At 38.0% G+C, this 27,527-nt stretch overlaps 1 protein-coding gene across 44 annotated transcripts in view; it reads left to right on the plus strand.

Annotated features, from left to right (window-relative positions):
• DMD (dystrophin) overlaps window positions 1-27,527 on the plus strand; it is a 1,121,556-nt gene that overhangs the window by 487,061 nt on the left and 606,968 nt on the right. For all 44 annotated transcript variants that reach the window (XM_085549559.1, XM_085549432.1, XM_085549489.1 and 41 more), the window contains 10 exons: window positions 1,777-1,954; window positions 5,046-5,191; window positions 5,955-6,167; window positions 9,462-9,575; window positions 11,323-11,478; window positions 13,515-13,685; window positions 18,357-18,539; window positions 20,841-20,975; window positions 21,551-21,700; window positions 27,301-27,462. In XM_085549559.1, coding sequence (XP_085405685.1) covers window positions 1,777-1,954; window positions 5,046-5,191; window positions 5,955-6,167; window positions 9,462-9,575; window positions 11,323-11,478; window positions 13,515-13,685; window positions 18,357-18,539; window positions 20,841-20,975; window positions 21,551-21,700; window positions 27,301-27,462 — 1,608 coding nt within the window. The remainder of the gene's footprint in view (window positions 1-1,776; window positions 1,955-5,045; window positions 5,192-5,954; window positions 6,168-9,461; window positions 9,576-11,322; window positions 11,479-13,514; window positions 13,686-18,356; window positions 18,540-20,840; window positions 20,976-21,550; window positions 21,701-27,300; window positions 27,463-27,527) is intronic.

The raw sequence follows: 27,527 nt of genomic DNA on the forward strand, positions 1-27,527 counted from the left end.
AAGCTCCTGGGCCTTCCAGTACTTGAAGGGAGCATATAAACAGGAGGGGGAATAACTGTTTACATGGGTTGATAGTGATAGGACAAGGTGGAATGGTTTTAAACTAAGACAGGGGAGATATCTGAAACAGTGTTGCCAGCAGGAGCAGAGAGGTGATTGTCCCCCTGTACTCAGCACTGGTGAGGCTGCATCTCAAGTACCATGTCCTGTTTTGGGCCCCTCACTGCAAAAACGACATTGAGGCCCTGGAACATGTTCAAAGGAGGGTAACAAAGCTGGTGAGGGGTTTGGAGCACAGGCTGTATGAGGAGAGGCCGAAGGAGCTGGAAATGTTCATCCTGAAGAAGAGGGGTCTCAGGGGAGACCTTATTATTCTCTATAACGTCCTGAGGGGAGTTTGTAGTGAGCTGGGGTCAGCCTCTTTTCTCATGTCATTAGTGATAGGACCAGAGGGAATGGTTTCAAGCTGTGGCAGGGGAGATTCAGGCTGGATATTAGGAAACATTACTTCTCAGAAAGGGTGGTGAGGCACTGGAATGGACTGCCCAGGGAGATGGTGGAGTCACCGACCCTGGAGGTGTTCAAGGAGAGGAGCGATTGGATTTTGTGTTGAGGGACATGGTTTAGTGGGAGCTATTGGTAATAGGTGAACGGTTGGACTGGATGATCCAACCTTGGTGATTCTATGATTCTATGGTGTTTCTATATGAGGAGGAAGTTTTATCACAGAGGGTGGTGACACACTGGAACAGGTTGCCTGTAGAAGTTGCGGGTGCCTCATCCATCCCTGGAAGCATTCAAGGCCATTCAAGGATGGATGTGGCTGGTGTTGTAGCCTGGTCTGGTGGTTGGGGACCCTGCACATAGCAGGGGTACTGTGTCATAAAATCCACTCTTTCCTGTGTATCTTGGTTTTGAACTGCCATGTAGAGGCTTCTGAAGGGGACAGAAGTACAATACCTATTTCAGAAATGTAATCAACATTTGAGGAAGAGCTTAAATGTGGAGTCCTTCTTACATCTGCACTCACTTCCTATCTAATACTTTTTGACATGCAAATAATTTGTAAATTGAGATGTAGTAACCAATAAATTTTGTTACATGCTTGTAGTTGCATGATTCTACCAAGTCTCTGCTTCTTGAAGCTTTCAAACTCAAACAACATTTGAGAAATAAATTTACATCTATCCTGCTATTATTCCTAGTTTTGCACATTTTCAAGCAGGTGTTCTGTCTTCTTGCAAAAAACTTGTTTAGAGAAGCTTACTGAAAGATATTAACTTTTCTCATTTCTTATTAAACGCTAATTTCTTATTAACTGCTAGTGTTACAGTCTGTAAAAGTCTCCAGAAGATAAGGTAGCAGAACCTCAACCTGTATTACATTACTGTGACACAGCTGAACTGCACATGATCTAATGAGACAGGTTCAGGACTATAGCAAATGTGAAATTTTTATCTCCCCACCTCCATATGGAAGGAATGATCTTCAGACATGGAATTTGGATGCACAATCACTTTAGTGTTACATTACTAAAGTGATAATGCAGTGTGAAAGTTATTTTAAACAGTAGCAAGTGTCATATTGAGAATCAGAACTATTGATTGGTTAGAAAATATGAAAATATATCGATTATATTTGTTCTTACTATTACTGACTTTGAAATCAATGTAATTTTGCAGTGTGTAGTGAAATTGTGAGTTCATGGCACTAGTGATTTCAGTCAAAGGATGGCTTCATCTTGATTATTATTTCCTTTTAAATCCAAACATACAGGATGAAATCATTCGAATGTCAACTCTTCAGCCCCAGATTGAACGACTAAAAGCTCAAAGTCAAGCTCTGAAAGAGAAAGAAGGGCCAGTGTTTCTGGATGCTGACCTTGCTGCTTTTACCAGCCACTTCAAACAAATACTTGCGGACATGCACACCAGAGAAAAACAACTACAGACCAGTGAGTATTCATGACAAAAGGTGGTTTTGCCTGACTAGAATGCAAAGAATGAACTTACGCATTTTGCCTTCCTACTTTTGCCGTTGTTTCTGTTGCACTTAACCAGCTGTACAGTTTACTTTTTGCAATTGGAATAGTTTATCTGAAATTATGATGAAACATTAGGAAAATAGGGAAGGGTACACTGTTATATAAATATAATATATAATATTTAATAATATTAAAAATATATAATAAAAGTTATATTTGGTGTAGTTCTACTATCAGATTTCCTTCTGACAGGACATACATGGAAGATTTTGTGATATGTTATGGCAATGTAAAGCTTTCTTTAGTTGGGTTATAAGACAGAGCTTTCTCTTTGTCAGTAGAGAAGAGAGGTTTGTTTTGGCAGTGAATCTCCTCTAGACTTATCTAGAATAGAAATTTAGCTCCACAAAACTCATTAAGCAGAATACCTATTTTAGGACATCTAGTTTATCATCATGTGGTAAACTGTTTCTTTTCTTCAGCATGAAGTGTATGATTGCTAGTTATGATATTATTTGCAGTAGTTGTAAAACATGTTTTCAAAAGGGACAGGATGCTATATTAAACTTGAAGGTGATTTTATTAGTGGCCCGCATGCCAATGACTACTGTACACTTAACATTTTTGATTATGAAATTAAAATTGAAGTATCAGATAAAAATATTAATTTAAATCTTTCTCAACAGCAGAGATTATTTTTCCCTTAGAGCAATGATACCTCTAAATGACTGTAGTATTTTGAAATTAGACAGAATACCAGCTCCTTCTAGTGGATCTTTCTGGTATTTCTCCTCAGCTACTTTATTGAGAATGATTATATTTTTAAATAAGGGCGCTTTTTTTTCTTCTTATTTTTCTTTTTTTCCCCAAAAGCACTGCATTATTGTGTAATTATATATATATATATATATATATATATATATATATATAATTATAAATATATATATATATATATATATTTAAATTAACACTGTTTTGTTTGTTGACACTATTTGCCATCCTACCAACAGGAAAATATGGAAAATTTTATTTAATATTTATAATATTTATAAATTTTATTCTCCATATAGTTTTGTATAATTGCTGTTTCTGCTTTACCTAATTTTACTGTAGCAAGACCACATAAAATAGCCAATTGATTTTAAGATAAGTAGTGCTTGTTACCTGAATTATACTGTCACAAAGCAAGGGCTGAGATTGAGATTTCCTGCCTGTATTTGTGTACTGTACTGCAAAATGCTCCTTTTGCCTGTCCAGCCACAGCAGTAGCTGTCCTTCAGTGGCAGCACTGTGCAGATCGGGATGAGTGTCATAAAATGATAGAGAAAAGAAGTCTCTAATGGTCTCTCATTCTTTTTATATGTCTGCTCTGCATGGAAAGACCTTCAGGTTGGATGTTAGGAAAAGTTCCTTATCAGAAAGAGTGGAGAGGCATTGGAACAGGCTGCCTAGGGAGGTGGAATTGCCATCACAGGGGTTGTTCAGGAACTGTTTAGGTGTGGCAATGAGGGCTATCGTTGGTGGGCATGATGGGAATGGGCTTGTGGTTGGACTAGGAGATCTTAGAGGTCTTTTCCAACTTTAATTACTTAATGATTCTTAGTTTCTAGCTTACTTTAAAATGGTTCAGGTTGTTGGTTTTTTTGGTTTGTTGTTTGTTTTTTTGTTTTGTTTTGTTTTTTTTTTTTTTTAATTATTTTTGTTTGTGTGTGTGTGTGTTACATGCACTGGAACAGGCTGCACAGGGAGGTTGTGGAGTCTCCTTCTCTGGAGATATTCAAGACCCACCGGAACGCCTACTACTGTGACCTGGTGTAGGGAACATGCTTTTGCAGGGGGGTTGGACTCTGATCTCTGGATGTCCCTTCCAACCCCTATGATTATGTGATTCTATGACTACTAGATTATCTTTCTGGCAGATAAGAGTACTGTGATATTCTGTTATGATTTCTTTACAGGAAATATTTTTCTGTGAAAATAAGTGTCTGTCACAAGTTAGTTTTATTTGTTGTTTTTAGGTTCATGAGTACTCAGTAGCTGTACAGTAGATTTCTTCATAAAATACAAAAAATGACATCAGCATTTCCGAAACAATTTTCTCCACAAGAGATAGACCTTAAGTAGATGTGACTTTAGTATGTTGTAGTGATGTCTTGCTGACAGTACAAGTTTTTCAAGAATCATTCTGTTAATAAACTAAAAAAATAAGTTACATCGAGCAGTGCATTATACCAACCACTGTTTTATGAAAATGTAAGCAAGCTTGCTCTTGTCTGTCAAAATTGCTTTTGGATAACTGTATCAATTTTCAGTACAGTTCCTTCTGAAACACACACGAGATAAAAATAGTTGTAATCTTTTTTGAACCTTTGTGTACGTCATTATTACATGATACAAGTTGAAAATGTTTCAATGAACTAGACTTGTCTGTACTTTCCTCTATTACTGTAGAGGATGGCATAGTTGAGGGCAGACAGAGTATCTCTGCTTATGAGTTGCTAGTGTGTGCTCCAGATGTTGTCTGTTTATGGCAACTGTAATGTTGTTGTAATGAGCAGAGGACAATAAAATTCAGCTTTGCTGCAGAAGAGATCAATCTTCAAATCTTTTAACAGATGTCCTAAATCTCCTTTTACTTGAAAGGAGATGTTAAACAGACAAGCATGGGCCATAAAAGACAATGCTGTTTCCTGTTACGTTTGTGAAATTAGATTTTGGGTTAAGTAAAGTGGTTTGGATTTTTATCTCTAAATACACATATTTAAACTGATTTAGCCATGTAGATTTTCATTTGATTTAGAACAAGAGAGTCAAATGATACACATCATTTTTATTTCAATGGCAAATATAACTATGAGAAAGAGTGTATTCTTTCTTCAAAAGTTTTCTTCCTCTATTCTTGGAAAAATGTGATGCTGACATACTGGATGTGTTACAATCCATTGCACAATGCCTGTTGAGTTCAGTAAGGTTAGGTCCTCTATCAAACATCTTCTTTCAACAAAACCAATAATTGTGTGTGAAAAGATTTTCTTTCCTTTTTCTTCCCCACTGAATGCAGTTTTTGACAGTTTGCCTCCTGCACGCTATAAAGACACAGTGACTACTATACTTTCATGGATCCAGCAGTCAGAAACTAAAGTCTCAGTACCTCCAGTTGCAGTTGCTGAATATGAAATCATGGAACAGAGACTCAGGGAGCTCAAGGTGAGTGTTCAGACTGTGGAAAGAATGTCTCAAATAAAAAAAAAATTCAGAGGACCAGAACCCTTAGATGTTGATGAGTCTGTACAGTATAGATTATGTTATTTCATTTTTTTTTTGTTCATGTGAAACTGTTTGTGCTTTGCAAAGTGCACAGTATGCATCATTTCATGTCAGATTTACAAGCAGACAGAAATGTGGGACAAGTTTTGCCAGTAGGTACAAACCTTCCCTGCATTTTAATGTTTGATACTGTTTTAAAATCTGATGAATAATAAGCAAGTTCTTTGATACAAGTAGTAAGTAACGCGCAGAAACAGGAAAGCGGAATATAGACAGAAGAAACTAGATGCAGGAAATTTGGGATAAGAGGTGGTCAAAATTTCAAATCATAAAATCAGTTCTAAGTTTACTCTTCTTCTCCATGTATAGTCTGATTGCTTTAAAATGTAGTCTTTAGGATCTTAGGAAATTCCTATTTCAAGTTATTGAAATGTAATTGAATGAACTAGTATAAACAACTCTGAATATTAATATTATTAGTCAAACTAAAAATTCTGCAATGTAGTTTGAGAAAAGCAATTCCATATGCTTTGGAATTTTTAGCAAAGATAACCTTTCGGTTCTGTGTGAGTTATCTTTGCTAAAGATAACTGAAATTAGAGTTTTCAGTCCTTGCTCCAGCAGCGTCATCTATGGCTAAGAAAAGTTTGTTCAGAATTGTCTTATACATAAGTCAGAATACTATTTACTGCTTATTTCATAGGCTCTACAAAGTTCACTGCAAGAGCAACAAAAAGATCTGAATTATCTCAACACAACTGTTGAAGAATTGTCTAGGAAAGCCCCTCCAGAAGTCAGCCAAAAATACCGATCAGAGGTTGAGTTGATCATCGGCCGCTGGAAGAAGCTGTCGTCACAGTTGGTGGAACATTGCCAGAAACTTGAGGATCTTATGACTAAACTCCAACGATTCCAGGTTAAACAAACTTATTCACCCTCATCTGAGGTGGCTCATGGCCTTATGAATAGCAGAGCATGCACCTCAAGAAATAACAATAAAATAGAATATCAAAGGAGTACATAAAGTTAAAGTGTAAAGATTCTGGGGGGTCCAGGATGTATCTTTGAATTCTAAATAACTTTAACTTCATTGAAATTGCTATTAATATTTCTCTACTTTTTCAGTGTAGTTAAAGTACTTTGTATTGCAGCTGAAGTACCCTTAACCATAGTGACTTCAATAGATTCCCTTATGTAGTTAATGGCATTTATAGCATGGTAGTATCTTGGCAGCAGTTGCCAAGAATTACAAATGTGCCTCACTTGCACAGTTATGTGATTTTCAGGTATTTAGAATGACATTACTGAAAACTTATGTGTTTTTTTTTTGTTGTTGTTGTTGTTTTATTTTGTTTTGGTTTTTGTTTGTTTTTGTTTTTCAATATGAGAATTTCTTCTTATAAATCACATGTATCAGCATTACACAAGAAAATGATGTTAGCATATAGGTTTAGTTCTTCTCTCCCAGCCAAGCAGCTCAGGGGCTTGGGAACTGGAGCTTATGGATAGCCCATAAATCATTTAGGAAAACTTTACTCCAGTGTGCTCTCATCTTGTGCTGCATCTTCCTTCAAGAAATACCCACGTGCTCTGGCATGGGGTTCCCCATAGGTAGGGACATTCTTCCTCTCAACCAGAACTTTCTCTTGCTCCTTTACTAACCTGAGTGTTGGTGTTCACATTGCTTACATTTTTTCTCTCTTCTGCAGTCATGGAGCATGCTGTGCTGGCTTGGCAGAGGCCACCCCTGGATTTGTGTCCTCACATTCCCTAATACCAAAACTTTGATACCTATACGCAATACGACTAGGAAAACTGAAAACAGATTCTATCAATAGTACAGTGATATATTTGCAATAGTGCAAAACAGATCCATTTTGTCACAGCAGATTCAGTTTTGCAATGAATGCTCTGGCTTTCTACATAAAAAGTATATTTCAACTTGAAGTTTAGTATATTTATTATATAGGAGAAGAAAAAGATAGCATTCATTTGACAGTGAATTTTCTTCTTCACACCACCTCTTAAATACCTCTTAAATCTATAGGACTTGTCTGTAGGACATTTTTGAAGGAAATAAGAAAAAAAACCTGTCAGCAAGTAAACAACAAATGTTACATAGATTTATTATTATTATTATTATTATTATTATTATTATTATTATTATTATTATTATTATTATTATTATTATTATTACCCTACATGATTTTTTTTTTTTTTTTTTTTTTTTTTTTTTCTTTTTCAGAATTTGTCAACTTTAAACCTAGCTAAAGAGTTCTAGTGAGCAGTATAGGTAATAGCCACAATTATCAGCTGTGAGCAGCTAACACACCTTCGTGTCAAAAAAAGTGTGGTTTTGTTCTTATCTGTTGATGGTGTTCTAGAGCGTGGCAATCCTGCCCACAGCAGGAACCTTTGAGCTGGGTGGTCTAATGGTCCATTCTAACCAAAGCTGTTCAGTATTCAAAGGCTCTGTGATCCAATTGTGAAATTCCAGCCTTTGTCTTCTTATTTATTTATTTATTTATTTATTGCCAGAAGCTTAGGGATTCAATCACTGTTCTTAAAAGAAGAATGTGTTGAACCTAATGGCCATGCTCTGCAGAGCATGTATTATCAAAACTACCTGAGGTATCACTGAATACAAATTTTTGCCTTTTATGTTTCTTACTGAAATTGCTGTGGTATAAAACTTATTTTCTTTTTAATGCCTTGAATGACTTGCATTCCAGACAATTGTTTGAGATGTTGCAATTTATGGAGTGCGTCTGAAAGGGATATGTTGAAATCGGTGTTGATAGGGAAAATGCGCTTGCAATCTGATTCAAAAATCAGTTCAGATATTGAGTCATCTCTGGTAGCTGGAGACTGATTTATTTTTATTTTTAATGAATTCTATCAGACCTATACTTTGCAGCTAAAATGAACTAGAAGTATTCATGTGAAGATGTAAATTTTTCATCTTGAAATATGATTCTGAACTATTTTAACAAAATGATAATTGAATGGACAGCTGAGACTTGAACGGTGTTTTTGTAATTGCTACTTTTGAACTCTACTGATAATTTCTACGTATTTATTTTTATCAATCAGATGTTTTATTCCAGTTTTTATTGTATGTATTAAGTTCATTTTTTACGCATGTTAGGGCACAATTTGTGTTCTAATGTTATATCCTTTTTACTGATTAAATTCAGTTTTGTTTCCAGCTTTTAACAGTGATACATAGTTTACTGCTTATGAAAACGATTTGATGAACAAATGTATTATAATTTGCCTTTGGCATTTTTTCCATTTATCATTTTCATTTTAGAATGCAGCTATTCAACATAGGTAGCATTTTAGGGTAATTTTAAGTCACATTTTTTAAAGGACAGTTTAGATTTCTCATTGACTGCAAGAATAAAGTCTTTCATCTCTAGGACTGAGCAAAGCTGGATATGGTCCAGCTCTTGGTAGATCATCATATTTCATTCTTCCTTTTATGGTCTTACGTTATCTATGTAATGCTTCCTTGGCATTTGATGTCCAGCTTTTTTATTATTGATGTTTTCAAGGTTTAATTTAAGCATATGAAATGCAAATTTCTGATTATGAATATTGTAGTACTAAAAACACTAAATGAGACTCAGTGTCTGTAATCCTCATTTCAACTCTTGTAATTGAGTCACTACATGATTTCAGTTTCTGGACTGAATTTGTTTCAGTTACTGTTTTGCTTACAACTTTCTTATTCTGTGTAGTGTGGAATGTTTTCTGTGTTATGATTAAGGAATAGGTAACAGAACATGCAACTTCCAAAATGTTCCTGAAGTTTATAGTTAATCACAGAAAGGATAGATGAGGCTGAATTATGGCCAATTGTGGACAGTCCGAAGCCATACAAGGACCTGATGAATGTGCATTCAACATCTAAATACAAATAATATCAGGAAAGCATAGACTTGCAAGATAGAAAATTCCCCAGTTGTAGACAGTTGGAACTTGGGTGGAAGTAGTCAGCTTGTAGGAGTTGATGACAGTCCCAGATAAAATTACTTTTGCTTGTCTGTTTTGATTGATTTTTTTCAAGTACTTAAAGACAGTACAGTAATCTCAAAATTAAACTCTAGTGAGTTCTAGTCACAGTGACAGAATGAATTATGTTATTAGTTTATGTTATTAGCTGTTAACACTATTTTTTTATATGAAATATTTTCTTAATAAACAGAATGACACAAAAACGTTGAAGAAGTGGATGGCTGAAGTAGATGTCTTTCTGAAGGAGGAATGGCCTGCTCTTGGTGATTCAGAAGCTCTGGAAAAACAACTTGAACAGTGTACAGTGAGTATTATTTGTCTGCTTGACAACTATTTCATCTCTGTGCATTGATCATATATAGAAATTATACAAATGATCACCATTCCTAAAGAAAGAATTCACATAAAATGGATTCACGTTGTAAAATGGGGGACCTGGATATACAGAGGGAATGCAAGCAGGGACTACTTCAATAAACATTTATAACAAGAGCAAAACATTGACAAGAGGGGACTTGCAACAGCGTATAGGTTAGTAGCCTCTTAAGATAGTTGCTTATTTAGTTCGATGAATTTGCAAACATTGCCTGTGTACTTATTATGTGCTGTCTGATCCATATCAGAATATCTTCTGCATCTACTAGTCATGCATGATTTACAGGCTTTTCTGACTGGACTGAAATAACTTGCAGTTATTGTGAGCTGCATCCATTTTTCTTACTCAACTTTGAAGTCCCAGGATTTTCTCCCAGCAGAGTTTTAAAGCATCATGAAGAATTGATACTTTCTTCACAGCTGTTTTTTTTGTTTGTTTGTTTTGGTTTTTTTCTTTTCTTTTTTTCTTCTTTTCTTTTCTTTTTTTCTTCTTTTCTTTTCTTTTCTTTTCTTTTCTTTTCTTTTCTTTTCTTTTCTTTTCTTTTCTTTTCTTTTCTTTTCTTTTCTTTTCTTTTCTTTTCTTTTCTTTTCTTTTCTTTTCTTTTCTTTTCTTTTCTTTTCTTTTCTTTTCTTTTCTTTTCTTTTCTTTTCTTTTCTTTTTGTTGTTGTTGTTGTTGTTGTTTTGTTTGGTTGGTTGTTTTTCTGTGCCTGTCCCAACAGAGTATGTAATTGAAGTGAATCTTGTAACCCATAATAGTCTCTGACAACGTGTTCAACCGAGTTTTCAAGTTCTGTAAATATTCTGGCAGGATGTGTAAATATTATGAAAGATATGTATTAATCTTACAGAACTACAATCCCCTCAAAATTACTCTCTTATCCCCTATTGAAATAAAAATGATTATAATTTATATGAAACAACTCTTACCTCTTACAGAGCTGGGAGTTGCATGCAGCTCCTTTAGAATATCATCTGAGTTTATGAAGAATTTACATAAGTATTAGCCACTATTGTAAAGTATATAATAAATTTATAAAAATCATTATCACCATTTGTATTTTTACACTTACAGCTTTTTCTACTGTGTAAGAAGCCTAGGTAACATCTGAAGGACTAAAGAAGGCCTTAGGAAATAAAATTGGAGGTGGTGAGTTAGAGCTACCTCAGGGTTTAAATAATATTCAACCACAAATAAAATTCTAATAACTAGAAATAACCTGAAAATATCACCATTCAGATCATTCTAATGAAGCTATCAGGTGAATTACCAAACCAAGGGTAATGCATAGTTAGTAAGATGGCTTCACCATTATGATGGGGTGTCCTTTCACAAACAGAAATAAAATATGCAATATATAACATAACATCATGTGTAGCATATACATATATTTATACACTATTTGTATATTTGTACATCTAGTATGTAGTAAATTTATATTTAAAACTTCATGTATTTTACAAATTAACATCATATGATATAGAATAGCTCACCACATGTCAGTTGTTCATTCCTTTTTTATTTGTTTTCATAGTGAAGTCCATTAATTGTGCTCATTTGAGTTGCAGTCTGGATCAAAGACATTTTAGAATCTCATGTAGAAATGTTTTGATAGAAAACTATAAATCACATGGTTTGCATGAGCGCTTCTTGCCTAATCTTCTTCTATTCTTTCAGGCTTTAGTGAATGATATCCAGACAATCCAGCCGAGTCTGAACAGTGTTAATGAGATTGGGAAGAAAATGAAGAGGGAAGCAGAGCCAGAATTTGCTTCCAGAATAGCAACAGAACTCAAGGATCTCAATGTTCAATGGGAACATATTTGTCAACAGGTATCAGATCTCATTCTGCGACTTATACTTTTTAAACTGATAATCCAGTTTTTCATTGTCAGAGTTTGCTCTTCTGTGCAAGCCCAATGGACAGGAAAGAAACGAAAAAATATACAAGATAATGACACATATTTTGACATGTGTGAAGTATGCCAAGTTTCTGATATGAATAGTAAGGAATGCTAAGTCTTTCAGTCTTACTGAAATAAGAAATGAAACCTTCTCAAAGAGGGAATTCAGGAGATATGCTATACCCATTTAATAAACAGATAAATGTACACCGTTATTAGTTAAATTACTGGGCAAGTACAAAATGCTATCAATTCATTTATCTGATAAGCACAATTATAAAACAGTTGATGTTGGAAATATATGATATTTAAAAGACATCTGAATGTCTAATATATTTTATTGATGCTCTTCTGTAGCCTTTCCAATTTGATTAATGTCAAATTTTTAATATTACTTTTAATATTAATATTTTAATAGAGTTTCAGAATATTAATACTTCAGATAGCTTTGCACTTCTTTCAAAGAGATTTTATATAAAGCCTTTTAAGTTCACAAGTCTGCTACAGATTTATTCTGACATCCCTGAAAATTATCCTGTAATAGTTCCGTTCAATACGCTAAACAAAATATTACGTCTCAATAGTTGTTTCTAATATAACTTCTTCATTAACAGCTCTTAAAGCACATGAGAAACAGTAAATAGAAAAAAATGATTGAAAGAATTTGAAAAAGTCAGCTTGGGTTAAAATACACGCAGTTACTCTGTGTAAGCTGACAGTTGATTTTCTGATACTGTTTCCAAATGATAGAAGGTATCTCTCTGTTCCAGTGCTATGACCAAGAAAGAGGCAAGTTTGCAGGGCCCCATATTGTTCTGCTTTCACACTTGTTGAACATAACCTTTTGTTGTTATCCTGTTTTGTTCTGTAAAACAACATTGTGTAGAAAAGAACAGTTGTGTAGAACAGACAGCCCTTAAGAATGGGTAACCAAACCAGCAAGAGCCAGAAAGTAAGGCAGATGTTCCTCCTGATTATAATGGAAAATATACCTAAGTAGCATCACTTTGCAGGATATTGGAGTGATAAGCTCTGCATACCCGATTCCAAAAATGGCACCATGGCAATTAGGTGTTTTTGGTATAACTTATTTATACAGCAAAATTTTGCTGGATCACAGAATCACAGAATTATCAAGATTGGAAAAGACCTAGAAGATCATCTAGTCCAACCATTACCAATACTTTCAGGCTAAATCATATTCCTCGGCACCACATCCAAGCATTTCTTGAACACTCCCATGGTCAGTGACTCCACCACCTCCCTGGGCAGTGCTTTCCAATGCCTGACTACTCTTTCTGAAAAGTAATACTTATGTCCAGCCTGAATCTCCCCTGACACAGCTTAAAACCATTCCCTCTAGTTCTATCACTAATGACATGAGAAAAGAGGCTGACCCCAGCTCACTACACCTCCCCTCAGGAAGTTATAGAGAGATGTAAGGTCTCCCCTGAGCCTCCTCCAGGCTGAACAATCCTAGCTCCCTCAGCTGCTCCTCATAAGGCCTGTGCTCTAGACCTCGCCAGCTTTGTAGCCCTTCTCTGAACACGTTCCAGGGCCTCAATGTCTTTCTTGCAGAGAGGGGCCCAAAACTGAACACAGTACTCAAGGTGCGGCCACACCAATGCCAAGTACAGGGGGACAATTACCTCCCTGTTACTTCTAGTAACACTGTTTGATGGTTCACTCACTGCTTTTAGATATGATCATTTTGAGTAGGCTGAGTAGCAATATTCTCTTTTAAAAAAAAAAGGAAAAAAAAAAGAAAAAAAAAGTATAAATACACATATATTGTACTTTTCCCTTTACTTATTATTGCCTGTCCATCCAAGTACTTACTAGTAACAGCTATCTGATTTACACCTATAAATATAGGATTGATATTAGTTCTTTTCAGACTAAAATGCCATTGAGTTCATGCAGCATTCTTGCTTTAAGTACCACATAATATTTTCTTTTTTAAAGGCGCATGCTAAGAAGGCAGCATTAAAAGGTGGTTTGGATAAGACTGTGAGCCTCAGAAAGGATTTGTCAGAGATGCATGAATGGATAACACAAGCTGAGGAAGAATATCTGGAAAGAGATTTTGAGTATAAAACACCCGATGAATTACAGAAAGCCGTTGAAGAACTGAAGGTAAAAGATGAACAAAGTCCTTGAACAGCTTTTAAAGTTTTTTTTGAGGTGTCTTTTATAGTCTACTCTGTCATTCAGAAAGGAGTCTTTTGATACCTAGTTTTTCAACCTGAAATTTAAAGCAGTAGCCAGTCTCAAGAAAAGTTTAAGGATATTTAAACTTTTGCATTATTAACTAAGTGTGGATTTTTGTTTTTGTTTTTATCTTTTTTGCTTTGTTGGATACTTGATTTTTGTAGAATCATAGAATGATTTGGATTGGAAAGGACCTAAAAGATCACCTCTTTCCAATCACCTGCCATGGTCAGGGTGGTCACCCATCAGATGAGGCTGCCCAGGCCCCATTCAACCTGGTCTTGAGTACCTTCAGGGATTGATCACAGAATCACAGAATTGTAGGGGTTGGAAGGGACCTCTAGAGATCAGCGAGTCCAACCCCCCTGCCAAAGCAGGCTCCCTACACCACATCACACAGGTAGGCGTCCAGGCAGGTCTTGAATATCTCCAGAGGAGACTCCACCACCTCCCTGGGCAGCCTCTTCCAGTGCTCCGTCACCCTCACTGTAAAGAAGTTCTTCCACACATTCGTGCGGAACTTCCTATGCTGTACTTTCATCCCATTACCCGTAGTCCTATCCCCATGCACTACTGAAAAGAGACCAGACTCACCACTATGGCTCCCACACCTCAGGTATTTATAAACCTGGATCAAGTCCCCTCTCAGCCTTCTTTTTTCAAGGCTAATCACACCCAGTTCCCTATGTCTGTCCTCATAGGGGAGATGCTCCAGGCCCTTCACCATCTTAGTGGCCCTCCGCTGGACTCTTTCCAAGAGATCCCTGTCTTTTTTGTAATGGAGAGCCCAGAACTGGACACAGTATTTCAGATGAGGCCTCACCAGGGCACAGTAGAGGGGGAGGATCACCTCCTTCGACCTGCTGGACATGCTCTTTTTAATACACCCCAGTATGCCATTGGCTTTTTTGGCTACAAGGGCACACTGCTGGCTCATGGTCAATCTGTCGTCCACCAGGACGCCCAGGTCCCTCTCAGCAGAGCTCCTCTCCAGCAGGTCTTCCCCCAGCCTGTACTGGTGCATGCAATTACTTCTACCCAGGTGCAAGACTCTACACTTGCTTTTGTTAAGCCTCATTTGGTTTCTTACTGCCCAGCCTGTCCAGGTCTCGCTGAATGGCAGCACAGCCTTCAGGCGTGTCAGCCACTCCTCCCAATTTCGTGTCATCAGCAAACGTGATGAGGGTGGTCACTATCCTCTCATCAAGGTCATTGATGAAGATGTTGAACAAGACCGGACCCAGTACAGACCCCTGGGGGACGCTGCTAGTTACAGGCCTCCAGGCAGACACCGCACCGCCAACAACAACCCTCTGCACTCTGCCAGTCAGCCAATTCTCACCTCACTTCACCATCCACTCATCTATCCCATACTTCCTCAGCTTTGTTATAAGGATGTCATGGGGGACAGTATCAAAAGCCTTACTGAAATCAAGGTAGACTACATCTACCGCCCTCCCCCTGTCCACCCAGCTAGTGACATCTTCATAAAAGGCCACCAGGTTGGTTGAGCATGACTTGGTGAACCCATGCTGAGTACTCCTGATAACCTCCTTATCACCCAGTTGTCTGCAGATGGCATCCAGCACAAGCAGTTCCATCACCTTCCCTGGGACAGAGGTGAGGCTGACTGGCCTATAGTTACCCGGTTCTTCCTTCTTGCCCTTTTTGAAGACTGGAGTGACATTGGCCGTCCTCCAGTCTTCAGGCACCGCCCCAGTTCTCCAAGACCTCTGATAGATTACAGAGAGCGGCTCAGCAATGACCTCCACAAGCTCTCTCAGCACCCGCGGATGCACCCCATCAGGTCCCATGGATTTATGGACCTTAATGTTTCCAAGGCACTCACGGACCACCTCTTCCCTGACTAAAGGGAAATCTCCCATTCCCCGGACTCTCTCATCAACCTCCAGGGTCCGGAATTCCTGAGGGAGAGCCCTTTCACTAAAGATAGAAGCGAAGAAGGCGTTCAGTATTTCCGCCTTCTCAGCATCGCCCATTAACAGAATGCCCCCCTCACTTAGTATGGAGCCCACATTCTCCCTAGCCTTCCTTTTGCTGTTAATGTATTTTTAAAAGCCTTTTTTATTATCCTTTATCTCCTTAGCTAGATTCAACTCCAGGTGGGCTTTGGCCTTCCTGGTCGCATCTCTGCAGTCCCTGACTACATTCTTGTATTGTTCCCAAGTGGTCAGACCCTTTTTCCACATATCATGTACTTTCTTCTTTCTGCGGAGCTTGCACATGAGCTCCTTACTCATCCACACAGGTCTCCTTGCACCATTTCCCGATTTCTTAGTCACAGGGATGCATTGATCCTGAGCTTGGAAGAAGAGCCGTTTAAACGCTAACGAGCTCTCACAGGCCCCCTTGCTTTCTAGCACCCTGGCCCACGGGATAGCCCCAAGTAGGTCCCAAAGGAGATCAGAGTTGGCTCTCCTAAAGTCCAGGGTAGCAATCCTACTTTTTGCTTTGCTTCCTCCACTCAGGATCTCGAACTCCACCATCTCATGGTCACTACATCCCAAGCTGCCCCCAACTTTTACTTCCTTAACAAGTCCTTCCTTATTGGTGAGAATTAGGTCCAGCAACACCCCACCCCGCGTTGGTTCCTCAACCCCCTGCATCAGGAAGTTATCTTCAATGCACTGCAAGAATTGTCTGGACTGCGCATGCCTGGCCATGTTGGTTGTCCAGCAAATATCTGGAAAATTGAAATCTCCCATAAGTACCAGTGCCTGGGAGCGTGCCGCTACTTCCAGTTGCTTATGGAAGGCCTCATCAACCTCCTCCTCCTGATCAGGGGGCCTGTAGTACACACCCACAACAGTGTCCCCTTTGCCAGCCTGGCCCTTGATTCTCACCCATAGGCTCTCGACTTGTACATCACTCTCCCCCAGGAGGAGTTTAATACATCCTAGCTGCTCTCTCACATAAAGAACAACTCCACCACTCCGCCTTGCCAGCTGATCTTTCCTAAAAAGCACATAGCCCTCCATGACAACATTCCAGTCATGCGAGCTGTCCCACCAGGTCTCCGTGATCGCAATGAGATCATGGCTACGTGACCGCACGCAGAACTCCAATTCTTCCTGTTTATTCCCCATGCTTCGCGTGTTGGTATACAGGCACTTGAGAGAGGCAGCATCTCCCCACCCCTCTCCATGCCTTTTAACTCCATTGTCTGCACCCAGCGAGCTCTGCTTTAAGTCTTGAACTGCCGCCTCAGACCCAGAGGCCCTCGTTTTGTCCCCTTCCCCCATCCTACCTAGTTTAAACACCTGTCAATAAGTCCTGACAGTTCCTCAGCTGGAGCCCTCTTACCCCTTTGAGACAGGGCACTTCCATCTGCAGCTGTCATTCCAGGAGCCGAATAAATTGCCCCATGATCAAAAAAACCAAGACTCCTATGTCTGCACCAACTCTTTAACCATTAGTTTAAGAGATGGGTTTTAAGGCCCAACTCAGTATCTCTCCCTGCCACAGAAGGTACAGATGCAATAACCACTTGCACACCTGTTCCTTCAATTATCCGCCCCAGTCCCCTGAAATCATCTTTGATAGCCTTAAAGCTTTTTTTACTAACTTCTTCACTGCCAGCCTGAACTATCAGCAGGGAATAGTAGTCAGAAGGGCAGATCAGACTGGGAAGTCTCCCAGCAATGTCCCTGACCTGTGCCCCGGGGAGGGAGCACACCTCCCTGCGGGTAGGGTCGGGCCGGCATATAGGGCCTTCCATTCCTCGCAGAAGGGAGTCACCTATGACGACTACCCTTCAATCCTTCCATGTGGAAGAAGTTTTGAGGCGCGGGTGTGTCCGCTTCCCCCGAGGCACCCTCACAGGTGGGGCTGCTTCCACATCCGTATTCACCTCTCCCTCGTGTTCCAGGGCCCCAAAACTATTTTGCAGAGGCACCTGGGGAGCCGAGCATGGTCGTGGGGGGGGACGCCCACTTGATCATCCACATTTTCTCTGTGCAGCCTGTGCCAGTCCCTCACTGCCCTCAGAATAAGGAATTTCTTTCTAAGTTCTAACCTGAATCTCCACCTTGCCTGACACTGTCAGATCATTTTAAAAGTTGTTCTCCCTCTTGTTTATAAACTACCTTAATGTACTGGAAGGCTACAGTGTGGTCTCCCTGAAGCCTTCTCTTCTCCAATCTGAATGAGTGCAACTACCTCAACCTTTCTTCATAGGAGAGGTATTTCAGCTCAAGATTCTCTTGTCTCCATTCTGGGCCCGCTTCAAAAATAGGACAAGAAGTAATGGCCAAAACTGGAATGTAGGAAGTTCCATACTAACATATGGAAGAACTTTACAGTAAAGGTACATGCTTTAGTGGGGGTGTTAGACTTGATGATCTGTTGAGGCCCCTTCCAACTTCTGCAGTTCTGTGACATATTGCCAAAAAAATGAAAACAAGGTTTTTGCGTGCATTCAAGGTTAATTCCTAGACCTTCAGGGAATTAATTAGCTATTGGATGTGGGGTTTTGTTTGTTGTTTGTTTGTTTTTTCTTCTGACAGAGACAATTCTGAAGGAGTTATTTGTAATCAGCTTCTTTCTCAAACCAGAACTATGATTTTTATTTTACAGAGAGCAAAGGAGGAGGCCATGCAGAAAGAAGTGAAAGTGAAGCTTATTACTGATTCCGTGAATAATTTTATAGCAAAGGCACCACCTGCAGCTAACGAGGCTTTGAAAAAGGAGCTTGATGTTCTAATTACCAGCTACCAGAGACTCTGCAACAGACTGAATGGAAAGTGCAAAACTTTGGAGGTTGGATGTCTTGTTAATGCTTGTATTTGTAGCTATTCTAACTGCAGAAGTGAGTTAGAGAATTAAGATGAATTATTGTATGGGACCATGAGCTGCCTAAAGCATTCCTGGCTGTATTAGTTACATACTAAATACCATGTGTTTTTAAGCCATTTACCTAAATCTTAATGAGAACCGTATGTGCTGGAGAGTCAAACTAAAGAGAAGTCACAGGCATGCTTTGTATATGGTAGACAGTAATGACTGCTCAGTTATCATAGAATCATAGAATCACCAAGGTTGGAAAAGACCTAAAAGATCATCCAGTCCAGCCGTCCACCTATTACCAATAGCTCCCACTAAACCATGTCCCTCAAAACAGCATCCAATCGTTCCTTGAACACCCCCATGGTTGGTGACACCACCACCTCCCTGGGCAGTCCATTAAAGTGCCTCACCACCCTTTCTGAGAAGTAATATTTCCTAATGTCCATCCTGAATCTCTCCTGCCACAGCTTGAAACCATTCCCTCTAGTCCTAGAGGGAATTTCTTACCCTTTCTGAGATTAAACTTAGCATCTGGCTTCTGCAGAAACCCAGTGATGTTGTCATCACCAGCTCCTCTAGGCTTCATTCTTCCATGACTAAAGGTTTTGATTAAATGATTCGGAAGCTGGACAGGTATTGTAATATCAGCACAGGAATAGCATTTAATCAGCTGACAATCTGAATGTGTCTCTCACCTTTTGAGTTGACCTTGCCATTTTGACTAGCTCCATTAGTTTCTTGCCCTGGAACTGCTCTTATTTTACATAGGGGTCATGGTGATTTAGATATGCTTACTTAGTTGTGAACTAATTCACAATTGCTAACTTTGTAGACGACAAATATGTGGTTGGGTAAAGCTTATCTCCTCCAGATTTTACTGTGGAAAATTAGGTCCCTAATCTAAACTGGTAAACTGTGTTTGCTCTTATCAATTATGATGTTATTGTATGGTAATATCTCTTTCTAACCTGTACAAACACTTGAATTTGCTACAGCCAAGGTTAAGTGGAATGAATTGTACGCTAGGAATCTTGGCTTGTGGACTGTCATAAGTCAACATTCTTCTAAGAAAAAAAAAAGGAAAAAATGTGTGCAATGTGCCATTTTTATCTACTTACTTCAGTATCCTCAGGTAGTGGAAAATGTTAAATACTAAAAAAACAGGAGAATAAAAATGCAATTATATTTTACATTATATTATGTATTTTAGGACTTAAATGACCTATAATTTTATTGTGGTTTAACCTGTCAGGCAACTAAGCAGCACCAAGCTCTTTTCTTCCCTTTCCCCAAAATGACATGGAAGGTTTGTAAAAATAATACTTTTAAAAGAGGTAAAACTTATAAGCTGAGGAAAGGACAGTTTAATAGCAAATAAAATAAGAGGGTGAGTGGGAAAAATACAAACAAGCAAACAAAAAAACAAATTTGATAGATGACACTGTTGCTCACCACTAGCTAGCTGACAGATGCCCAGTCAGTTTCTAAGCAACAGCAGTCTCCCCTTCCATCTCCCCCAGTTTTACAGCTAAGCATAACACCATATGGTATGGGGCATCTCTTTGTCCTGTCTGGGTCAGCTGTCCTGGTTCTGTCACCTCCAAGCTCTTTGTACACCCACAGCCCTTGCTGGCAGGACAGCCTCAGAAGCAGAATAGTCCTTGACTTAGTGTAAGCACTGCTCAGCAGTAACTAAAATATTGCATTGTTACCACCAGCATTTACATCCTTAATCTAAAACATAGCACTGTACCAGCCACTAGGAAGAAAACTGTATAACTGTAACCAGGACAAAGTTATATGAGTATTAATTTCTGTGAAGATTTGATTAGAATGCTTGAAATCTCCATTCTTAGATATTGTATGAATTTGTGTTCTAAGTAATTAATGTGCAGACCATTCAAGCAACTTAATTATGGTTTGTAATAAAGACAAACTTATAACATGAATCCTTAAAAATTTTACAACTAGTATATTTGGAACAGAAAAATATTCAAGGTTGTTTTTATTGTATTTTGTTTTGTTGTTTGTTTGTTTGTTTTCCCCAGAAGCGTTCATATTATTTTTTGCTGTATTTGATGAAAATGTTTTGGTTATATACTGTATTTATTTGGAATCCATAAATACTAAGGAAAAAAAAAATCAACTATAGGGCAATGTAACCATCAGACATTGCAGTGTTTTGGGAATGTTCCATCTTTTCAATGTTTTAATAAGTGAAATTTGGCTTTAAGCTTCAATCCCAATAAATGTGTTGGTTTTTTTCTCCATCAGGAAGTATGGGCATGTTGGCATGAATTATTGTCTTATTTGGATACAGAAAATAAATGGTTGAATGAGGTGGAACTGAAACTCAAGGCAACTGAAAATGTTCAGGGAGGTGCAGAAGAGATTTCTGAGTCTTTAGATGTAAGTGCTGACATAAAAAATACCAGTTTGAATTTAGATCCAACTAAGTGACATAGATTAATTCACCGTATTATGCCTCATGTCTTTGTTGGTAATAAAATACATGTTGTAAAAAACATCCTCTCTTAAGTAAGTTAAAAGAGAAAGCAAATTTTCATTTTAGAACTGCAACTCTGATTTTATTTATTTATTTATTTATTTATTTTTCATGGTGCCTTTCTAATTTTTAAAAATTCTGTTAATAACTTCAGGGGATTGAAATACTGAATGTTACGTTGGTGATGCCTTATGCTTTATATGAAGTACACAAATACTGTCAGTGAACATATTCCACAGGCTTAAAATAAGGCATCCAATTTATTGCTTTATAAAGAGTTGTTCTTTAGGTATACTAATGGGTGATGCAAGATATTTATTTTCAAGATGGAGGGCAGTGATATTTTTGGCTTATCTCTCTATTTTGTTTGCCCATTAAACGTGATATTTCTTATTTAAATTTTTAAGGGTAATTTTGATTACTCTGTAGAATTTTATTTACAGAAATGAGAACAAACTACTTTTTCAATTTGTTTCAGTCTTTGGAACGTTTAATGAGACATCCAGAAGATAATCGCAATCAGATTCGGGAGTTAGCTCAGACTTTAACTGATGGTGGAATCTTGGATGAATTGATCAATGAGAAACTTGAGAAGTTCAATACTCGATGGGAAGAACTGCAGCAGGAGGTATACTTAGAAATTGACTTTTCCTCCCCTTAAACAGCTGACTACCTAGCACCATTACAAAAAACAAGCAAACAAATAAACAGACAAACAAAAAAAACACCACCACCACCAACAACAAAAGTTTAGTTCCTAAAAAGGGCACAAACACTGACATTTTAGAGGTGGACCAGTTTTATAGGTGTGGTAGTAAAGCATCACATTGCTGTTCATTCACTTGACATGGAATACTGATAAAACCAGGACATAAGTGTAACTGAGGGAAAGTGTGCCTGTTTTCCTTTGTATTCATGCCCTATGTGTGTGCCCCAGTGGCGCAGTGGTAGAAGTGCCGCTTGCAACACTGGAGGCCTGGGTTCAAATCCCCCCTGTGGCGCAAGTGGTAGAAGTGCCGCTCTGCTACACAGGGGCTCGAATCCCGGGGGTTGGACTTGATGATCTCTAAGGTCCCTTCCAACCCGCACGAGACTGTGATACTGTGTCTGTGATACTGTGATACTATATGATGATAATAGACAGTGTCTTAAGTGAAAAAGTAACATTACTTCTTTTATACTCCTTCTTAGTTTTCTTCCTTTTTTTTTTTTTTTAAATATATATATAACATGCAGATGTTTTCCCTGGATTCTGCAAATTATTGTCTACTTTTTACTGACTTAGAGTAAGCCACTAGCATACAGAGGACTTCCAGTGCCTGAAAACAGGACTTTGACAGAATATTGCTTGTCTAAAAGTATCTGCAGGTCTTCAATTTGAGAAGCACAATAAATACTATGCAAAAATGACTAGACTTCTGGAGATTATTTTGATAAGTATATTGAGAAAATATGTTAGACTTATATTCATAAAATCATAAAATGGTTTCCCATCTACTATAGGCAGGGACAGCTCTCTCTAGACCAGGTTACTCCAAGCCCCATCCACCCTGACCCTGAATGCTTCCAGTTATGGGGCATTCACAACCTCTCTGGGCAACCTGTTTCAGTGTCTCACCACCCTTACAGCAAAGAATTTCTTCCCAGTATTTAGTCTAGCTCTACCTTCTTCCAGCTTAAAGCCATTTCCCCTCATCCTGTCACTGCCTAACCTTGTAAAAAGTCCCTCCACAGATTTCCTGTCAGCCCATTTCAGGTTTTGGAAAGTCGCTATAAGGTTTCCCTGGAACCTTCTCTTCTCTAGGCTGAAGAGCCTCCACTCTCTCAGACTGTACTTGTAGGGGAGGTATGCCAGCTCTCTGATCATCTTCATGGCCCTCCTCTGGACCCACTCCGACAACTCCATATCCTTCTTGTGTTAGGGGCTGTAGAACTGGACACAGTGCTCTAGGTGAGATCTCACAAGAGCAGAGCAGAGGGGCAGAATCACATCTTTTGTCCTGCTGGTAACTTATCTTGATAAAACCTGTGTTGTGGTTGGCCCTCTTTCTGAGCTGCAAGCACACATTGACAGCTCATGTTGAATGTCATCAATCAGCACCCCCAAAACCCCTCAGGGCTGCTTTCATGCCATTCTCTGCCCAACTTCTATTTGTGCTTGGGATTGCCCTGACCAAGCTGCAGGATTTTGCACTTGGCCTTGTTAGACTTCATGAGGTTGGCATAGGCCTGCCTCTTGAGCCTGTCCAGTTCATTGCTTTCCAGTCAAAATAAGAATAAAAAGAGAGGAGAGGGAGAAAGTCTCACTACTTGGAAAAGCTACTCTGGTGTACAGAATTCAAATGCTCATGGTGAGATCTGTAAGCAAATAGAAAAGAGTAAAGAAGCTAATTCAATTGCAAATGATTCAGTCACACTGTTTCTATATCACATAGATATCACATTTATTCAACAAAATATTTTATTACTTTTTAAACTCAAGTATTGCGTGCTTTGTCCCATAGATTCCTGACACTGAATTTTTGTGGTTTTCATTTAGCCCTCTTGAAATCCAAATATGCATTCTCCTTCCATAAGAATACACTGCTGGCAATTAACAACACTCCTCAGCTTGCGTTCAGGGTCACTTCAGCTGGCTAGTAGGCTCAGTGAATGTGGTTATTTATTTTATTTAAATAATTATGTAGTTAATTACCAAGACAATATGTTCGTATACACAGAAGCTGGTAGGTGAAATATTTATTCACTATTAATAGAGCAATCAAACCAAACCTCTACAGTCTAAATTAAGTTGCATGGCTGCTGAGATGGAGATTCGTTTTTAAAAACTGATCAAGGTTATATGCTTGTATGTCTTGTCTTCTTTGGTTAACAATGTTTAGTTTACTTTTGAGCATCTGGGTCTGGCTGATAAATGACACACACTCTATCTACTTTTCAAGGATTAGTGCACTTACAAATACATATATATATATTGCATCTACAAAACATGATTGCCTGAAGAACTTTTGCAGGTGGTTCTCATCTCCTGTAATGTTGAAAGTTATTTACATCCTGTCCAATAAACACCAGAAACAGCAGCTAGATTTTCTCAAGACCAGGCTTACAAAAAACTGTAAGAAATGATATTTTTCGTATAAGCTACATTCAGTTTTTACACCACATTCTTCATTTGTTGCAGTTTTCCTCATTTGTTCTCCTCTCAAGAGGAAAAAAGAATTCTTCATTCCACATACCCACATTTGCTTTGAAGAGGGCTTTTTTTAGAAGATCTACAGGGCATGGACTGCACCTGAAGAAGTCTTCATTGGTTTAATTTGCACTTTCGAACTACATCTAATCAAAGATGAATATCCTTATGGGATTGAAAAGTCAAATATTTTTACAGGCTAGAATTTGCAGAAGAGTTAATTCTAGCTTGAGTAGTGAAAAAGAAATTCTGGGCCCAAAATGAATGCTTTGAATGCAAGAAAACTGTACATTAATGTATGAACAATTGATGAAAAAAGTAGAGAGATTTTGTAATACATTTCATTCACAAAAATGCATTAGAAGCAGTCCAAGCTTTGTTAAACATTCCACTTCATAACTGCTGTTTTTCAACTTCCTAGCACAAACTTTTCCCATGCTTTTATTTTACTTCAGAACTGTCAACATTTCATAGCTGAGAAATAACTAGACAGTTGGTTGTTTTCCTGAGGTTTCCTATTTAGCAATTAACTGTCAGACACTTTCCCTTAGAGACTAAAGCCTCCAGCTTTATTGACTATAATCTGATAGCAAATCTTAGAGCTTCCTATTATGTCTTCAGATCAGTCAACATTAAATGGTATATTTCTCCCTCAGACTAAAGGAAAACCAGTGCTCTTCTGCTAAAATAATGAATAATTGATCAGAATAAATGAAAACAAGTTTAAATTTAAAATATGTATATATAAACAATTTCATTTTTCATATTTCTTATAAAAATTTGCAAATAAAGATAAGCATATAAAAACACTTAAAGGAGATTTAAGGATAAATTTGAAACTCAGGCTAACCTTGTAGGTGTGTTTTATGCTCATTGATTTTTCAAAAGCCCCGTAATGCAAACTACCTTTCTACTGAAACATAAAGAAGAAACTCCTCCATTTTGTTGCATCTCTCTGAATTGAATTGGTATGGGTTCTGCAATGCCGGTGATAATGCCAGGGACTTACCCAGTGAACAGGATTAAGTTTTTGAGTCACTTGGAACATTCTTGTTATTTTAATTTAAATGATGAGCTTTTATGAACATCGGAACAGTACTGCCCTCTGTGCAAATGGAAAAATGGTTACTTTCACCAGAGCAGAAGAGATTGATAAATACAGACTAGAGGTGTGATAGATTTCCTCCTTAGAGGCAGGTCTTTGTATTTCAAGAGCAGTTGCCCTTACCCTTGGGCTGTAGAAAACTATTTAGCCTGTCTCTGGTCTAGTGTATTTTCTCGAATAGACTGATAATAATAGAAAGACACAGTGTGACTTTATATTAGTCAGTCTTGCAAATCAGTTGTAAGGACTGGCAGAGTAAATTGAAGCTGTTTTTGTTGTTGTTGTTGTTTGTTTGTTTGTTTGTTTGTTTAAACTCTGCTGCTTTGAGCGGGGCAATAATATTTTGATTTAAAATCTTAGATCTGGGGAAGGAAAAAGTCATTTAAATAGCCAGCCACAGTTCTGTCTGGGAAATATTTTTTTTTCAGTGGTTCATTTACTTGTTAGTAACACCTTGGTGACTCAGGTGCTTCCATTAACAGTGGCTACGTAAGTCCAACATGTAATGCTGCCCCATTCCACAGAAGGATTTTGAGACAGGCAGTGATACAAGATTATCTGATCAGCATTTCTGAAATAGCACAAAGCAGCTTACAACACAAATATAGTAAATACCGGTTGGATCCCCATTATTTGATACCAATAGCTAATAAAAATACTCACAAGAAGTAACCTTTATTTGTAAAATGTGAATCTATATAGGAGAACCTGAGCTACACGAGGAACAGATATATCAAGATCTTTGATTGAGCTGCTGAGAGATATTATTGTTCAAGGAAAGATTTTTGTAATACATGTGAATTCAAATTGAAGCATAGCTGCCTCACCACTGAGGAAAAGTGTGAATTCAGTTGAAAAACAACAGAACACCTAGAAAGTATCCTCTTCCCTCATTCTGTGATTCATGTCACAAGAAAGACAGTCACTTTATTTGGTGGTCAGCAATTTGGCTATACAGAGAAACGCTGTATTGAATTTGAGATAGTTGATTATGTGCCTTGTATAAAGCAAAAATTCTGCTAGGTTTAAGTCTAAACCTAGGTAAAATATGAGAGAGCAGTTGAACACAACAACAAATGGAAGAAAGCAGAAGATTATTTATTACCTGATGATTACACTAAATTGTTACAAATAATAGTCAGTGCTAAACAATTTATGCCCAGTGTTTAAAAATGTATACGTTTTAAGGACAGATTGGAAGGTTGATTTACTATTCTGACTTGGTAAACTGGTATACCATGAAGGGAGCCTCTTTGAAAGGAAAGCATTCTTCTCAAAGAAAGCAGAAAAAAAAAAACAAACACAATTGTATTAAAGGTGACTGAAAGAGAATGTGTTTAGAATGATAATAGACTGGGATAGCCCTCAGACAAAGTAAGAATCCATCTTTTTTTTTTTTTTTTTTTTTTTTTTTTTCCACAGAGTTGGCATTGGCTGTCTTCCTGAAAGCTATTTATATTTTGTATATAAGAGCTCCTTCTCAAGAGTGCTTTTATCCCTCTCACTTACTGAAGTGGATTATCACAGATGGGATTGTACCCTATTCTCAGTAAACAAAATCTCTTGAACTATATAATAAGATCAGGAGGGTTGCTAATGCCTCAGAATGAAAGGCTGAACTATTGGGATGGTTTTATTATACAGTTTTGTCAACTTCCATTTATTATAGAAATCCTCAGTGCAGGGTCCTGCATTTTTTTAAGAAGCTGCCTGTGCAGTCTGGAATGGGTTTTTTTGTGTTTGTTTCTTAATAAAAAGAACTGAATGAGTGGCAAAAAGATGAGGAACTTATCTTATAAAAAGGTGGATGAGTACAAGTCAGAAAAACTCTGTTTGATTCTTAGCTTGCATTTTTGGAGAAGAAAAAACAAGTGAAAAAATGTATCATGTGCATTACTGTTGCTAGTATTAATAATGTTGTCATTGTTTTTAGGCTGTGAGAAGACAAAAGAGTCTTGAACAGAGTATTCAGTCTGCTCAGGAGACTGACAAAACCCTCCGCTTAATTCAAGAGTCTCTTGCTGCTATAGACAAACAGCTGACAGCCTACACTGCAGACAGAGTTGATGCAGCACAAGTGCCTCAGGAAGCGCAGGTAAGTTATATATGGATTGAAATGATGTGCTTACCAGTTTCCTCAGTAAACCAAAGAGTATTTGT

The sequence above is a fragment of the Coturnix japonica genome, chromosome 1 (assembly GCF_054131305.1).
Source record: "Coturnix japonica strain WE chromosome 1, WE-NBRP24, whole genome shotgun sequence".
In the NCBI taxonomy this organism is placed as follows: Eukaryota; Metazoa; Chordata; class Aves; order Galliformes; family Phasianidae; genus Coturnix; species Coturnix japonica.